Here is an 18,828-nt window from a genome sequence, read left to right on the forward strand (position 1 = left end):
ATCACTCTTACTTTCGAACTGTAACGTGTTAATTCAAACAAACTTCATGAGGAAATACGACTGCGAAGTAGTCGAAATATCTGACTCCTGAAACAGACGTCTGCAAAATAATCGTAGGAGAGCGCCACTTATTATTCTTACAGCAATTTTCTGAGAAGTGAAAACTTCTATTCATAAAGATGACTTACACCTGAACTTAATTCCACGTCACATTATTGAATTAAAATGCGAACAAAAAGGGGCAATCAAAATCTTTTCGCTTCAGGACGTTGTCCCGGCGTTTACAGCGTAATGCGTCTCCGATGCGGCTATGTAAGCAACAACATGCGTTTTAATTTTCACCTATACGATAACTTAATTTTCTTAAAGCTTTACACTTTTCTTATAATTTTCTTACCATGTGTTATGTACAGCATTGGTGTTGTATCTCTAGATACGGCTGCAGCTTAGAGTACTGGAATTTCGTGGTTTGAATTGCGTCATCTCAAGTCTTAAAAGTAGAAGTATAAATGTCCTGGAGTGGGATATCTGCCGAGCTGTGCAATTTCTGATTTCTGGTGACCTACGGAGACGACAAATAATGAAAATTTTATGGCTGACAATGTCATGCAATCGAAACGTCTTTTGAGTGATAATTAATAGGGGTGGCCCAATAAAGCATGAAAATATGGTTACGACACCACACACGGATATATTAATGAGAGGGGGGCATCATCTACCTACAACAGAACCAAGTGACCACTGTACTAATCAGGTTTATTATCATAAACCACCAACTTATGAATTACCCACTGTGAAAAGCAACAGATCATTTAATAAACAGACAAGGGATTATAAATGTGTAATCTAACTTTTGCACATGTGGGTGAACACGATAAAGCATGATTTAGAGAATACATCGCGGATAGGGCCAATGACTAGAAGAATTGTTAGTGGATTGAAGCAAGAACCCAGTGAAGCAGAACCACCACTAACATCGCCAAAGTGCAGGGTGGAAGTAACCGGCTGGCTATGAGACATTAAAACTACGCCATTAGCTCCTGATTAGTGACTGCATTGGGAGCCTATTCTTACAACACACATACAACATAAAGGTGGAAGACGGCAGCAGTAACAGCCGGAGATTCTGAGACCACCGTGGCCTCTGTACTGAGTACTAAAATGGAGACATCGTCCTATACGACACCAAGTGTTGCCTTACTCTGCTGCAGCAAGTGACCTCTATCCTAAAAGTCTGCAACTTAGCGGTTTCTGCCAGAACAGGTATCTCCCAGCCAATAGTAGCAGACATTGCGAGTTCCACTGAGAACAATTTTGCAAGAAGGTTAAAAAACTCCTAGTCCTGAGAATTTTTTTATGGTTAACCAGTAGAACTGTGGCGTCAGGAGGGAGCCAGAAAACCTCTCCTGCTCCTTGGTACGATTCTGAAGTTGACAAACAGAGAGGCTTACACATAGACACGCACGAGAAAGCATGTGCACTACAGAAATAAACATTATGAATTAATCAGAAAGCCTGTATAGGGAACTTGAAACGGACGTTCTTCTGTGCCGTGGCTGCCGAGGCAAACGGTGGTTCTTACACTCTACCATCTCTACTTTAGATTTTTTATTTTTTCTAGAAGGATTCTCCCCTGCGTCTCGAACAACATTGAGTTTGGCAGCTAGCTGGCTCTTTGTGCCGCCCCGAGTGCTGGGGTTGGCGAAGCAAATTCCCTTCCGAATACTGCCCTGAAGTCGGCCCTCAGCTCTGAACACTTTATGGTTTCTCCTGGCCCTTTTAAGGCAACTTCTACGTCGGTCCAGCCCACGTGCAAGCTTTCAGCTCTGCAGAAAATAACAACACTCTAACAAAAGACGGGCAGAGAAGAAGCTATTAGCTGGGCAGTCACTGGTAGTATTGAATACTGTCTGCAGTTATGTTGCAGGAAAAGAGATCGACTGCATTGACCAAGGGGAATGAGGATACAATATTATGAAATATGTTGTGGAGCAGTTTTGAAGAAAAGCTGCCACGTAACATGAGCAAGCAATAAAAGTTGATAGCCGCAGGTTTCTTATCTGTATGGTGTGTGCTGCCGATGCCCACGTTTCCACTTATCAGCCTCTGAATAAAACAAATGTACATTAACGTTCAGGACAGCTCAAAATGAATTTAGCGAATACAAGTAGCTATAACGATTTAATATTTAATGAAAGCGATTCAGATGTTAATATGAGCCATCATAGCTGTACTTCAAGTGCTTTTGTTATGCCACTTTAGCATTTAATCTAAGTGAACATCTTCAGGTGATCTGTAGTTCAGTAAGACACAGATTAAACTAAAAGCTACTAAAAAATACGTGTAATGTAGGATATATGAATCACATCGAAAATTCACCAGTTAGCTTCGTAACTAATGACAAAATGGTAGAAATGTTTCACTGAAATGACTCAAATGTATAACTGCCAAATATAACGCTAAAAGGCACGCAATGAAACAAGACGAGCACACAGAAACACTTCATCAACTGCCTGACAAGCACAGCCTGCTGCACCTGCTGGGAAAATAACAAGATGCTTGGCTTTTGAGAATAAGTTCAAAGTTCTGTGCCCTAGCCCTAGACGGGCCAGTCAGGTCCCAGCCGACCGCGGTGTCGTCCTCTGCCACTGGCGTCATTGAATGCAGTAGGGAGGGGTGTTTGGTCAGCAAACCCCTCTCCCGGTAGTTCTTGGGTTTTTCGATGTTGGAGCCGTTGATAATCTGTCGGGTAGCTCCTCCTCAGTTGGTCCTACCAAGCTGAGTACAATCCTGACAAGTCCTCCCACCAAGGGAAGGCGGAAACGGGACCAGGTCCTCCGCATGGCAATTAGCACGAATGAACATTCAGCTACGGAGGCAGACTTTGAGAAAAAGATTTTGTGAGAATTAGTTAGTAAAACCGTTGGTGATCTTTCAATGTGCGTTACATGGCATGTATTACATGTATGTGTTAGAAAGCTCTTAGCCTAATCTGTGTCTTGTCGAACGACAGGTCAACTAAAGACGTTCATTAAGAAAGAATCTGGGTTCGGCGTAATAAACGCACCTGAAATACCGTTGTGGTCGTTTTTATTAACATTCATGTTATTCAGCTGTGGAGTTACAGAATGATCATGAATGTCTGCCCAGCGATACATCGATACGAATTACAGAGACCGTAGAGACTAGTTAAATAAAAGTTTTCGACGTCGTTTATAGGTTTTCCTCTTGGTCACAGGGAAACATACGTGGTAATCCATTTCATACCATACATTCTGAAGTAGGAGGGCTATTTTTTCGATCCATTGCCAAATTAAAACCACAGTGAAACATTTGAAAAAGCTCTCTGTAGATGTGTTAGGCAGTGTGTCTGGTATGCCTGTCGATCGCATCACGTCACAGGATGTACAGCAGGCTGTTACGTACTTCTTCACGCAAAAGGACAGGGTATTTTAGAAAACGGGTATCTTCAACCTCGTGCATCGGTGGGATGATTGTCTCAGTGCTCTAGGCTATTCTGCCTGATTATCATACAGATTCTGAACTGTGTAGTCTTCGAACTGAAGCTTTTTAATCGTCCATTATTTGTTAACGTGCTGGTTTGCCTCTCCAAAGTACTTGCAACAATTCGAAACGAAAACGTAGCTGAAATGAATCGTTTTAAGAGTGCGAAAACGTTTTTTTTTTTTCAGTTTAAATTCTCATCTACATGGTCATATAATGTTTTTGAAGTTTACATCCTACTTATTATATACTCTTAGAGCAGAATAGTTTGTGGCATATGTTGTAGAACAAACAACTACTAACATTGACGTAAGCGATATACTTTTTATTGCATAATTTTACAAACCATCGTACAGTTATTGCAGGATAACTATAGAATAGAAGAAATGCCGAAATGAGCTAGTGGTGACTTAAATATAACGAGTTAAAATTGTGTCAATTGCAGGAAAATCTTGGAAGATTAGGTATAACACGTTTCTTCTTCGACCCAGTATGCATTGTGGTCCCATCAGAGAGAAAACATATTGTACTGTTTTTGTCCTCGAGTACATATATACAGTTTTGATCGTTTGTGTGTTCACATATCCAGTCCTAATAAATCGTATGGGGCAAACCATTGGTTTCCGGACATACGGTTTTTGGGACTATTTTCTCGTTGGTTGTCCTCTAGTTGCCGTTTTCGTTTGTATAGTCAAACATCTGGTACATAAAACACATACATATATATGTGATGAAACATGTGTGATTTCAACATAACAACCCTTACATAATCACAACATGTTCAAGCAAAATAGGTGCCGTCACAAGATGTAAACGAAGTTAGCTTGGAAAGTCGAGCAGGTATAATAAATGAGTGCAATTCAGGCAAAGTGTGACACATTCCGTTTCCACCAGAACAGAGGTCCGTGCATGCCAATGCAGTGATGGTACCAATATGTTCCAAAAATCCACGCAGGAAACTGTGGTTTTTCATGGAAGTCATATTTCCGCGTCAGCTGATCACAGAGTTAAGAGATCGAGTGCTTTGGATAGACCTTGGCGTAGTGGGCGTTTGTATATCAGAAGAACTGGCGTACTATAGCTATCCTACAGTTCAGGATCAAGATTTAAACATTATATACTTCCTACAGTCAAGGCGAATGGAGCATACTGTTTCGTCGTTTTGCATTAGGTGTGCTCTAGGGTGGACCTTAGACGGCTTATAAAAAAACCACTTGATCATGGGCGATTCCTGAGAAAACTTCGAAAAATTTTTGGGTATGAAAAGCACCAGTTACGGGGATGGCCACTTCTGTAATTTCCATTCATGTCAGATCGTCAAAATTTTTGCCACGTGTTCCTAAGATGATTTACTTGGGAACATTTTTTTATATCATTTTTCGTTGCTGAGATCCAGCAGTTCCAATTTACCGTCTTTATGCATGTAAAATATGCACGTAGTATCCGGTCTGAGGCGTAAAAGTAGGTTTGACTATCGCAGTGTCACATGGGAAACATACTAGATTCATCGCAAGGGTTCTGAGGTTAGTAACTTACAGTTTTAGTCAACATTTTTTTGACAAGTAAAACTTTACGACTCGTTGTCTATGCATAATGGACACTTCGCGTATATACAAACACATCCAAACTGTAGTATATTGACAAAAAATGGGCTGCAAAGGCTTTTAACATGCCTGAAAACAACTTAAAACGAGTGCCAAAATTTACGTAGAACTCTAAAGACGGCAAATTCGGTAATAAAACGGATCATAAGCCAGTCGTTTTCAGTGAATTGCGATCGGTAAGTCAAGTATCCAGCAAAATGTAAACCAAACGATTTTGTTTTGATCTTATATTATGTGTACTTATGTGTTACTTAGATGTGTCAAAGTATGTAAGTGTGTCAAATTATGTAAATAAACTGTAAAATCTTTATCAATTCGTTTTATATAAGCAGCACAGCATGCTGTGGCACGGAAAAGAAGGTAACCAGAGGAAAAACTCTCCTATCGGACCACAGAAATGGAATATGCTCCTCTTCAAAAGACAGAAAAGTGAGGAACGACCAGCCTGAATTCTCGTTCCGCCTTCATCAGCAAAAATCTTGGCATGCGAATATATTCGCGCTTTCTTTGTGCTGAAAGAAAGGAGCAGAGAGTGATGATGGAAGAGGGAGGATGTAATGCCACAGGGAGAGAAAGAGAGGAGAAACTGTGATGATGGGATGGAAAAATTAGCAGTAAAATAGAGAGACGGATGAAAACAATAGCGCTGGGAGCTAATGAGAGAGAAGATATTGTTGGACAGTGAGAGAAGTGGCAATAAAAGAGAAAGAGATATGATTGGAGACAGATGCCGTGGAACCAAAGGAGAAGGAAGACAATGGAAATGAAGAAGAGAAGTAAATGAGTAGAGAGCATACATAAGTTTCGGGGTGGGGGGGGGGGGGGGGAGGCGAGGGGGAGATTGACTCTCGCAGACCGCTGAACTTTAACACGTGGCTATAGGGCTGATCTGCCCAAAATATATATACTCCGCGAGCGCAGCCGAGTCAACTCAGCACTCCGGCTAACTCGACCACTCTGCTATTCCGAGCAGGTGCGTGAGTGTGACGGTTGTACGCCGAAGGTTGCTTGTGTTGGAAAAATTTCGAAAGACTCATTTTCAACAGAGGCGAAATTAGCAGCATACTTTTATAAGGAGGATTTTATCACTAGTACTTCTTTTCAACATTTTATTTCTCAGTTGAGGCGGAAATAATGAACTCAATAAGAATATTAGACAGTGATAGTGCAGCGAGCAGACCTACATACAGGTATTTAACATTAAGTCGAGATGCTTATAAATTTATAAAAAATGGCTCAAATGGCTCTAAGCACAATGGGACTTAAAATCTGAGGTCATCACTCCCCTAGACTTAGAACTACTTAAACCTAACTAACCTAAGGACATCACACACATCCATGCCCGAGGCAGGTTCGAACCTGCAACCGTAGCAGCAGCGCGGTTCCGGACTGAAGCACCTAGAACCGCTCGACCACAGCGGCTGGTTATAAATTTAAACACATTTAGAATGTAGAATATGCAATTTATCTGAACGATCGTTTGTGATGTAGTCAAACAGATGCAGTTATGGAGAATAAAATCTGTTAAACCTGAATACTGATTGGAGTTTCGCAGTTTCATAACAGAAAAAAAACAGTTCACACACAAACAATGAACTAACCTTAGCGACTTGTCTGTGCAGTCGAGGACATGACTCTTGGGGTATCATTTCACAAAATTCTTGTAAATTCCTGGATGGGACAAACATGTTATTGAGCTGAGTGCTAGACGGCACGTCTCTCACCACAGGCTACATTAGCAGTGACAAGTGAGAATGGTCTGACAAACAAATCGAAATCAGTCTCAAACGTGCAAAGTCTTGAAATTCTGTAAGAATTCCTGGTGAATCGTATCAATTATTGAAACATAATCCACCACGTCTTTTCCTTAAATGGGTGCCTTGAGTACCGATAAATGTTCCGTACGATGATCTTGTAGCTAATTTTGCTATAGGATTAATGTTTGCTTCACAGCATCAATCTTATCCACCATATCTGTTACCAAATGACTCTCGCCTCGCATTATAAAACTCGGTGAAATCAAATAATTGTTGTAATCGGCATAAAAGACTTTTTCACTGCCCCAGTTACCCTTAACTCAGTTTTTTCACTAATAGTCGCCTTATGTTCAGCCAGCATTCGCTCTCGTTCGTCAGAAGACACACGCATCATACCTTCTTTGTAGCTACTGTTGAAGGTCCAGTGAATGTTTCTCAAGTTCATAATAGTGCCGTGGCGTATTGAGCACTTTGCATGGAGTTCAAATTACACGAAAAGTAAGGCAATTCCCATTCAGCATTGAATGTTGTGATTTCTCAACTTTTTAATCTTTGGACAAGTGCGTAGACACCATTGTATACTTAATTCAGATTTTAAATGTACTTTAACACAGTTAGTATTAAGGCACAAAGGAATTATAGACACTGGCTGCGTGGGAGTATTGATTTAAATCAAAGGGGGCACATGAAAACTTGTGCCAGATCGGTATTCGAAACTAGGTTTCCCGCTTACTAGGTCGGAGGGCCGAGTTGGCAGGGGTCGTGCTTGGGGACCTGGCCACGGTGTCCCCATCTCTCGACAGATTAGGGAGAAGCATCGGGAAGGACAATTGTACCTTTATTTCAATTCCCTTTTATGTATTTATTTTTATTTTTATTATATATCACAGGAATAAATAAAAGCCAATCACACCTGAAAAGGAGGAGAAAGAAATGTAGGGCTGAAGTGTCATAGTCGTCACCCCAATGAGAAGTATATCCTAGCCCATATAACTGCGCAGACCTGTGACCCCCCACAGAAAACATGCTGCCTACGAAGTTTGCAAAGTGCGTTTTGTGTATAGAGCGACGTCGGATGATCTCAAGTCGTTCTAGTAGGTAGAGCCAATAACTCAAGCGCGTTATCACGGGTCTACGTTTACGAGAGCACGTAGTGGGATGCATGTTGTGCAATCCAGCGGACTAGCGACGTTCTTCTGTGAGAGAAAGTGGACCGCGTCTGGAAAGAACAAAGCGTCCGTCGTGATCGCGAAATCGTGGGTGCGCTGGAGGAGTAACATGATGCCTTGCATAAGCCGCCGAACATCCTTCGCCTCATTGCACAGCAGACATTGTTCGTTGGTGTCCTACATGCCACATATAAGGCCGATTGGGGAATTGATAGTGTGAATGTGGAACAGTCGTCGGCGTGTGACTGTCTTGCTGTTGATAAATGTGCCTGGGGAGAAGATTCGTATGGACAGCTCGCCAGTTCTGTCACCAATTCCTCGTTGGGTATTCAAGTTCGATAACATTGTTGCCATGACTTCGTCTCAAGTATCGGTAATATCCCATGGGTGATGAGGATCCTCGAGCAAGGTATTTGTAACTGACCGTCAGTAAAATCAACAAAAAATCGCACGACGTCACTAAAAGAGAGCGATGTTGTGCCTACCGCAACTGGCAAATCAAAGGACCGGGGAAGAAGAACGTCCAGGATTGCCGACATGATGGCGTGTTGCCGTTGATTCCAAGTACGTACCGTCGCTTGTAGGTATAGAGCGTGAGCCTTGTCCCACACATTTGTGAGCTTAAATACTCCAGAATGGTGTGGGACAGTTTAAGTCTCGTATTTGACATTGATCAGCAGCTCTTGGCTTTCATAGTATCCAAAGGCCGCCATTAACCTGCCGGCAATAGCACTTGGCATCGGCAGTGCCTGTGTCAGGTGTGGCAGTCGTGAGGCAAGATGTACATTAGAATATTCCACCACCTGGAGTACATCATGGTATCGGACGTTACTGTTGCGTATTTACAGTCGGAGGTGCTGTAGGAGTCGCCGGCACTTCTTGAGTGCCATCGTTATACCATCATCCGTCAGGGATTCCAATAACGCAGCTGCATCCGAACCATCCACCCTCTCGCATTCTGTCTTCTCCCATCCGACCGTCCATCGGCGTCCAGGCGAAAAGGAGGCGGTAATGCACTAGGAACCCAGAAGTAATGTCCTGTTGTGACGTCAAGGGCCAATCATCTCCATCATGGAACACTCTAATCAACGGTTAGTGACTACGTGCATGTCCTCTGAACACATGATGTATGTAAAATACGTTCTCCATTCACTTTCTCCAAACACAGAGCGCGGATCGAAAGTCCATCCAATCGACATCTCGTGATCGATAAAATGCACACCTGCTTGCGATGGACTTACCCTTGACACCCGGACAACGGAGGTCAGGAAGCATCATTTAGTAACATTCAAGTGTATATGGGAGCCATCTCGCTTTTCCCTTGCTATAATTTATTAGAGCCCTTCGTATTGAATCTGCAGGCTGCGTTTGCTATCCGCCAATAAGGATGAATTAATTTTCCACAAACTAGGGCCCCACCAGACCTGCTGTTGTGGGAGGATTAACGTGAATAAATATGCAAGGTGATCGATAAAAGCTGCGGGCCAACGTTCAGCAGTTAACACATGATCTCTTAATTCGTCAAAAACATAAATGCGGTCTAGTCTGCTCGCTGAGTGACTATTAAAAAACGTGTAGCCCTTTCTCTGCCCATGGATTTTTCCCCATGTGACAATTAGTGTCGTGTGTCGGCAGATCGTGCGCAGTGCACAGCACGAGTTAAAATTCACGGTTTGCACCTTCAGCGAGAGTACGCAATTAAAATCCCCTCCTACCGTGATGTGACCATATCTGCCAGACAATAGGGGTGCAATCTCCTCCGAACATAATTTCACACGCGCCCGTCGATTATTATATCCAGAGGGTGCATAGATGTTGACAATATGAATGCCATGTTTAAAGCTTTCCCGGCGTACTGATTGTTCCATAAAAACACGGGAGAACTGCCGGATATCAGTAACGTCCTGCCACTGTAGTAGTACTACTACAGTGGTACTCACCTGAAGATGGCCAGAAGACTCTGCGCCGAAATATCGTGGTAGGACGTTACTGATACCCGGCAGTTCTCCCGTGTTTTTATGGAACAATACGAATGCCATTCCCAGTCACCGCCAAACCCCGGACCAAAGGGAGATAGAATTCCTTCATGGGCCAAGATCACCATGTAATGTCCTATGTCTAGAGTCCGCACTGGGTAATTGTTATAACCACGTGCATCTGGAAGGCCAGCATTGTAAGTTTCCTGCACCAGTAGGATATCCGAATCCATGGCATAGATCATGTACTGGAAAAGTTGCAACTTTCCAACCGATCATACGATATTAATGTTCACAATCACACCATGTAAGCTTGGTTCAGTGTCGTCGTCACGCTCGTGCCATACTACTGTAAACTCCAAAGGCTATAGTGCAGTATTGTCCTCAGAGGATTACCTGGCATTGTTTTCACCCTGTGGTGTGCGTCCTGGAAGTGAGCTGTCATCAAGTTGGGGTGCCAACTCTGGTACCTCTTCGACTTGCTCTGCTCAGTCACATTGTTCATTTATCCTAGAAACGCCCTCTGCCGCATTTCAATGTAACTGTTCGGACGCAGTCACTGACTCCTCAATCAGCGTTACCGGGTCAGTCAGTATCAATAAAGGGGGACTGACTGAAAGGCAGGACATCCGGTTACAATCTAAAGGAATCCTTTCGATATCCTCTAAAGGCACGTGTACCATGTCAGATGTCTCTTTGGCTCGGAGATTTTCCGTGTCCCCTAGGGTACGGGAGGACGTGTTAGCCGAACTATTCCGGTGCCTTTTGCGACGCTTCGGCGAGCGTTTTTCCCGCGACGCCTCACGTTGTTCATGAGGCGCTCGTTGGTCCGTTGCTGCCGCCACATTCTCGACTTCCACTTCCACGCTGCATGCTACTTTTGAGGCTGAGGAAGGCTCCTCCCTCATCCGCCGTGAGGGGCACCCTCCCTGTCACCTTCCTGCTCCCCTACCTCGGTCCACTCTTGCATCAACACGTCTGTATCACGCTCCGACCTCATCAACACCTCCCGGCGGGCCACCGATGCGTACAAACGGCAGTTGCGTGGGAACTTCTTGCTGTGACGCTTCCCCATGTGGCAGCTGCATGATGTGGCTTTGCATGCACTCCACCCATCATTCAGTCATATGATTGAGTACTGTCCCATACGGTCGAAGTAGTTCAATAACCATCGATTCTAGTATCTCAAACGACAGTTCAGAGATCTGAATGACCCTGACTCCCAAGCTGGAAAGAGCCACTGATAAATCGCTGATGTGGCCAACAATGCGTTAAAATATAAACGCTCTTAGAGCAGTGGCGATGGTACTCTCACATGTAGCTGAATCGGTCATCTCGACGTACATTGTGCTGCTTATAATGCAGAGGTGCATCCCAACTAGATCTGTAGCAGGTAAACGAACTTCCTCCCTCAAAAAACACTATTTTTCAAAAGCCCTGGTTGTGGCGTATTGGTTGTAAAACGTAAATTGGATCGTAGTCTTTCTGAAATTATGTCCCATGGCGATCTATTCATACAACACCCACGAATATCTGTGGAGTAAACACTGAGCCACGTCACTGCCTAATGCAGTGGTCATTCCAACTGCACTGACTACCTCAGCCTCTTGATAGACCAAAAATTCTTACCTTATCCACACACTAGTAGTGTAGTGCCCCTTGCCCTTTGTCCTAATTACTTTAGGCATCACGCCAATTCCCATAAGAGTTTGAATCTGGTGTGCATCTGTACTGAAGAGATCACTGGCTCTCGCTCCTTAGTTATACATATTTGTGGTGTCTGTTCGTTTGGATATGTCCAAAAGAACAGACACGAATGTGTACAATTGATATCATTGGCTGACTGTGACAAGCCGACTGCCTGGCACTATCTGGGTCGAGCTGCAACCTTGTTTGTACTGTTCCTCTTCGCCTCTCAGCCTCATTCGATGCTGCACTTACAGCGCTAGGCAGGATCGCGGTCGGAACGATCACGGACGCAAAGTGTTGTGTGGTCAGGCCTGGTATAGGAGGAAACGTAAGGTGGATCCCCCAGAAGTTTTGAGCTGCCGAGGTGTGGTGGAGACAGAAGTAGCAGTGGGAAAGAAAGGGAAAAGGAGACACTGGAAGTGAGAGAAGAGACAGTGGCAGTGAGATATGTTGTAAATCAGAGGGAGAGAAAGGTGGTGAGAGAAATGTTGACAGAGGCAGTGAATTTGAATTTGTGGTAAGGTCTTATGGGACCAAACTGCTAAGGACACTGTTCCCTAAGCTTACCCACTACTTAATCTGACTTACGCTATGCACACACCCATGCTCGAGGGAGGATTCGAACCTCCGACGGGAGAAGCCGCGCAGACCGTGACAAGACCCGTCACACCGCTCGGCTACCCAACGCGGCGACATTGGCAGTGGAAGGGAGGTGCTGAGCAAGAACGTTTGGAACGTTGTGTGTTAAAGAGCTCTTCACATGCCAAAACTTTCGGTGTGGATTGAGGGGTTGGTTCCCCAGTTTTCTATCGTTTCAAGAGAAGCGTGTTCATCCTTTTCTTCTCTGACAGGTAAGATGACTGGCGCCGTGCAGTGCAGGCAGAGGACGGGACAGAGGGGACGCCGGGCAGCGACTCACAGTGCACGTCGAGGAAGGCGCCGGCGGTGTGGCGGTGGCCGTGCGCGTTGGTGACGACGCAGACGTACTCGCCCGGGTCGGCCATGTCGGTGCGCGTGATGGTGAGCGAGCCGTCCTCCGAGACGCGCACGCGGCCGGCCAGCCCGCGCAGGTCGGTCAGCGGCACGCCGTCGCGCAGCCACGTCACCGTCGAGTTGCTCTCCTTGGTGACGCACGGGAAGTGCGCCGGCTCGCCCTCCATCACCGTCTGGTTGATGGGCGGGATCGTCAGCAGCGTCCCCCCTGCCGGAAAACATCGGTTTCGTTGCTATCAGAACGTTCACCGTCCCAGTCCCTAGCGTGCTCGACTGGGAAACTAGTACCCGAGACGTTCGAATAGGAAGACGAGTTTTCCAGTCATCTCAGATGTTCAAATGTGTGTGAATTCCTGAGAGACCCAAGTACTGAGGTCGCCGGTCCCTAGACTTACACACTACTTGAATAAATCTAATTTATGCTAAGAACAACACACACAACCATGCCTGTGGGAGGACTTTAACCTCCGGCGGGAGGGGCCGCACGGTTCGTGACTTGGCGCCTCTAACCGCGCGGCCACTCCGCGCAGTCCAGCCATCTCATCACAATGGACAAATGACATGAAAGACGCAACAATGGAGATACACAGATTCCCCTCAATCAAAGGAAACGACGACGTAATGTATTTCTGGCAAGATTATTAATTAAGAAAATAAATTTCGTGAATGAACGGCTGACGACATTTCTGAATAAAGCCATCTAGCTAGCTTCATATATTTCTTAACTGGCTGAAAAATCCGGCATTGCCCATTTATTTATCTGTAGCTGCGCCAGAGCCTTCATATGCATGGAATTTATTTCAGACTTACAAAGCTTCTTTGTATACAATGTTTGAAGTAGTATGAGGTCCTATCCAAAATATGCGAGAATTTCAGTGCAAGAATCAGAGAACTATACTTACGTCCTAATGTCCTCCGTCACCTTCAGAGCAGTCACGTCAGACATGTATGCAACGATCCCAGCGTTTTTGTAAGCACTTCTGCAAGTCCGCATAACGAAGAAAACTCAGGACTGTAGCGATTCCACATGGATGTCTTCAGTCGAGTCAAAAAGTCGCCCTTTCTAAGTGATTTTCATCTCCTGGAAGAGGAAGAAGTTGTATAGGGGTAGATCTCGTGATTTTGGAGGCAGTTGCCATTTCGCTTTCGGCCAGGAATTCTTTCTCCACGAGTGAAGTATGTGCGTGTGCGTTGTCATGGTGCACCAACCGGTTTTCTTTTTTTCAAAACTCTGGCTGTTTGCGCAGAACATTTCCCCTCAGTCATCTCTACATGTCGCAGTAAAACTTTCTGTTGACAGTCTGACCAGGTGGAACAATTTCCTTACGTGCTATTCCCCGGATGTCGAAAAAAGTTATCAGCGTTGACTTCATACTTCTGCGACCTTGTTGAGCTTTTTTTGGCCTTGAAGTACATAGCGTTTTCCATGTGATGGTTCCTGCTGCATTTCAGTATCTTAGCCGAAAGCCTAACATTCATCACCTGTTATGACTCTGGGTACCCTCGAATTTTTTGTTGCAGCTGAGTGCTGCAATATTGACGTTTCGTTGGCCGATGCTGAGATGGCGAGGGACATACTTCTCTGCAATTTTTCTCATGTTCATTTCATCTGCTGAAATTCGTTGACGTGTACCGTTCAACAGCCCAGGTGTGATACAAACGTGAATTACCTCCCTTCGATCTTCGTGAATCACGTTTCGCACTTTCATGGCTATTTCTGGTGTTGAGCATGTTGATGGTCGACCAGAATGTTTGTCATCTTCCACAGTTTCTCGGCCTTCCTTGATGCTCCTGAACCACTCACATGTTCTTCATTGACTCAGTCCACTGTCACCAAACCTGTCTCTCAGCATTCAACTTGAAACAGAATTTGATGCAAATCCATTGCTCCTTCAAGTTATCGATTTCACAGTTCGCAGAAGCACTAAATCACGTTCTGACGCACATCATTACAACTGACAACTGTATACTCCACAGATGAAGCAATTTTGTGCCGCAGCAGCTGAGACGTATACTTTGAGAGTTGTAGCGATGCACTGTCGTACAATGAAATTCTCGGATATTTTGGGCAGCACCTCGTACGATGGGGACAGGATCAAAGAACTAGTTCGCTTCACTAACACGGGAAAGAGCCACGCAAAAGCATGTGGGAAAGCTATGACACTAAGACATGAAATGTGTTAACAGTTCGAATATGGACAGCCTTCAGGTGTATATTGGAATAACGACAGTAAAAATTTATGCCAGACCTGGACTCCGCTATACATGGACGGTCGCCTTAAGTGTTTTGACTATCCGAGCAAGACTCACGGCCCGACCTAACCTCCCATACACCGTAATCCACGTGTCATACCTATACTCGTACATCCCATTCATATCGTCCCCGTACAGGAGAGATATTTTGTTTGTACGTCGCAGGCCCGGTGTCGACCGCTAAATAAGAAACTGCCGTGCCAGTGGTGTCAAGAAGTGCGATGCAATGTTCCTTCTGACATGCGTGCATGTGGTCCACGCCCGCAATATGCCTTGTGCTTTGCGTAATGTTCATGGCATAACATAAGGTCACGGGGAATTGTACACATTTACAGCGAAATGATAAATTGAGGACCGATATAATGTACGACGTTCTTGATCAGAACTACATCGCACTGCACTTGGGATAGAAATTTCGAAAGTGCGAGTTGAAGCCTGATGTTGTCGAGCTGCAGTGAGTCTCACCTCATGACCTTCATTGGAGTCTTAAAACGGTATAATACTCAGTCTTTTAGCTATTCTGTTCTGTTCAGAAAGACTCTAACATTTCTAGACATTTTTATTCGTAAATAAAATGAAAATAAAATGTAATGAGTAGGCTCCCAAATCATAAAGCATATTTAATAAATTCGTTTTTCCTAGCTAAAACTACAAATAAAACCTATCGAAACAAGCAAAGCAATCTCGTTAAATTTTAATACACAAAGCGAAACCGATAAATTCAAGCCAAGTAAATTCAACGTTAGTTTCTGTTCGTTAAGATAAGATTGTGGTGCTTAATTCTATCATTGATGCGGACTTCCAAAATGAATCTATCGCCGAGTTAAAAATAAAAAAAAAGGAAAAAAGAAAACTACGAGTAATACGACCTATTGGTTCTTTGACTTACTAAGAAACTAACATCGCCATCTACTGGTTCTTTGTGTCCTACGCCTTGATGATCAAACATCGGAACTGCAATGCTGAACAGACGATTTTAGTGAAAATTTTAAATCACGGTATCTTTTTCTCCACGTTCAGATTCTGATGAAATAAAGTTTATACGTTGCTCCAAGTTGCCTCAAGTTTCCTATGTAGAATCCATGAAATCTCATCAACTGCTTTTGTAGATTAGCATATTCAGACAGACAGATACGAGATTTTACAGTTCATAACAGGATAGACTGATAACGACGTTTGGACTACTGCCATCATCGATTCAGAACTTGTAACTTGTAAAACAATACTCAATGTCAGTTACAACAGAATCTATTCTCAAGCGGGTTATTGACTCCCCACTTACGGTTTAGTAAGTTTTATTAAACCTGGCTTTGTTTTATAAGTTACAAGTCTTTATCCGATGATGGAAGTAGGCCAAGAGTGGCAGTAAATAAGAGAAGTACTCGTTTCGGGCTGGATCAGATTAAATTGATATGCAGTGAGGAGGTCCTCCAGGATGTAGAACATGTCAGGAAAACAATAATGTATGACAAATATTTACAACTAAAACAAATAAGCTAATGTACCTTCCACAGGTGCAAAGTGGAATGATCGTCATGTTTTTTTCAATGAACACTATCTCAAAGGATTATTTTACAAAATTCATTTAGTAAGATCGCATTAAAGCAGTTAATTTAAAATTAAAAAAAATGTTTTTTTATTTATAAGGTGATAACATATAATAGAACTACTACAGTACTTATTTACAATGAACACATTACTGCACTGAAGTGGTGCAGATCTTAGATTGTACTTTATACACACACACACAAAATCAGTTGGTTCTACTGAGAAATTCATAAATGGAGTGGAAGAAGTTGGCCACCAATAAATCCATTAGGCTTCTCTTAAATTGAATTTCATTGGTTGTTAAGCTTTTTATGACTGCTGGCATGTTATTGAAAATGTGTATTCCTGAATAATGCACATCTTTTTGTACAAGACTAAGTGACTTTAAAACCTTGTGAAGATTATTATTATTTCTAGTATTGATTCCATGAAATGAGCTATTGGTTTGAAAAAGTGATATATTTTTAATGACAAATTTCATTAATGAATAAATATATTGGGAAGCTGAACCATTTTGCAGAATTTTCTGTTACACCACAATATTTTAATTTACTTTAAAGGATATTTTATTTACTCAGTCAAGTGCCTTTGACAGATCACAAAATATACCAGTTACCTGCAATTTCTTGTCTAAAGAATTTAGTACAGTTTCACTGTAAGTGTAGATAACCTTCTCAATATCATAACCCTTTAGAATCAGAACTGCGACTTTGACAGTATGTTATTTGTGATAAGATCGTTATAAACCCGATTATACATTATCTTTTCTAAAATTTTTGAGAATCCTGGCAAAAGTGAGATTGTACAGAAATTTGACACTACTTCTTTATCTCCCTTCTGATACAGTGGCTTAACTTCAGCATATTTCAATCATTCAGGAAATATTCCACTGACAAACTACTGGTAACACAAATAGCTTAATATGTTACTTAACTGAAAATCTCATTCTTTAATTAACTTTGTTGATATTCCATCATAACCACAAGATGTTTCTGATTTTAAAGATTTTATGATGAACATTACTTCTGCTGCGGTAGTGAGGGTCAAATTCATACTATGGAAGTTACTTGAAATGTCTGGTCTGAGGTATTCCATGCCAGCATCTGCAGAACCTGACAATCCCATCTTTTCAGTAACAGTTATAAAATGTTTGTTAATAAGTTCTGCACCACTACACACAACTGTCACCAGTGTATCATTTACTCTTAATGCTATTTTCCCCTCTTCATGTCCGATTCTACTGGTCTGCTCCATCACTATACCCCATATTGTCTTTATTTTGTTATCTGATATGACTATCTTTTCCTTGTAATATATTTGCTCTGATCCCCATGTTACAGTCTTTAATATTTTGCAGTATAGCATCAACATCAGAACTGTTTCGGATTGACAGATTTATTTTTGTTTTACAAGATACCTCTATTCCTTGAGTAATCCATGGCTTCTTTGTAGACTTTGATCTAACCTTGGTTAGTTTTGGGGGGAAACAGTGTTCTGATAAGGTAAACACTTTACAAGCAAAAGTGTTATATTTTTCATTCATGCCATGTGCACTGTAAACATCACTCCAGTGAATGTCTCTGAGGAGTGTCCTAAAATAATCAGTTTTTGGCTTATTGACTACCCTCTTGAGTGCAGATTTAACAGATTTTATATCCTGTTCAGTATTAACATTTAACAGAAGGAACTGCATGTCATCTGAGAGGCCATAGACTAATGGTTTTGTAATATAATTTTGTTCATTGGACTTTTCTATAAAGATATTATCACTGGCTGTTTGCGAGCAATTGACTACCCTAGTTGGGAACTTTACAGTGGGAATTAAGTTTAATGATAGTGTTACTAACTAAAATAAATTCTTATTGAGAGAGTCTTTAAGGAAATCTACATTGAAGTCACCAGCAACCACTATTACTTTGTTTTTGGTTGTTAAATGGGCCAGTACAGCTTCAAAGTGGTTTATGAACAGATTAAAGTTACCTGCAGGTACTCAATATATATTTAATACTATGAAGGATTTTTCATGAAATTCTACTTCTTTTGCACATGTTTCCATATGCTGTTCTAGGCAAAATTTATGAATGTCTATGTTCATAAATTTATGACAGTTCCTGATGAATATGGCAACTCCTTCTTTCTCCATTTCTCCTTTACAAAAGTGAGATGCTAACCTAAATTCTGTAACACTTAAAAATTCTATACCAGTGGTCACATGATGTTCAGAGAGGCAGATCATGTTAGTTGGGTTTGAGGACTTTAATCTATGCAGGTAATTAATTCATTAATTTTATTTCTCAGTCCTCGAATATTTTGATGCAATAAAGACAGCTGACAT

The 18,828-nt window shown here is 42.5% G+C and overlaps 1 protein-coding gene across 1 annotated transcript in view; it reads right to left on the reverse strand.

Annotated features, from left to right (window-relative positions):
* LOC124619655 (protein borderless) overlaps positions 1-18,828 on the reverse strand; it is a 449,367-nt gene that overhangs the window by 76,865 nt on the left and 353,674 nt on the right. Inside the window, exon 5 of the mRNA XM_047146187.1 lies at positions 12,619-12,900. Within this exon, the coding sequence (XP_047002143.1) occupies positions 12,619-12,900 (282 nt within the window). The remainder of the gene's footprint in view (positions 1-12,618; positions 12,901-18,828) is intronic.

This window comes from Schistocerca americana, chromosome 6, assembly GCF_021461395.2.
Source record: "Schistocerca americana isolate TAMUIC-IGC-003095 chromosome 6, iqSchAmer2.1, whole genome shotgun sequence".
Classification (NCBI taxonomy): Eukaryota; Metazoa; Arthropoda; class Insecta; order Orthoptera; family Acrididae; genus Schistocerca; species Schistocerca americana.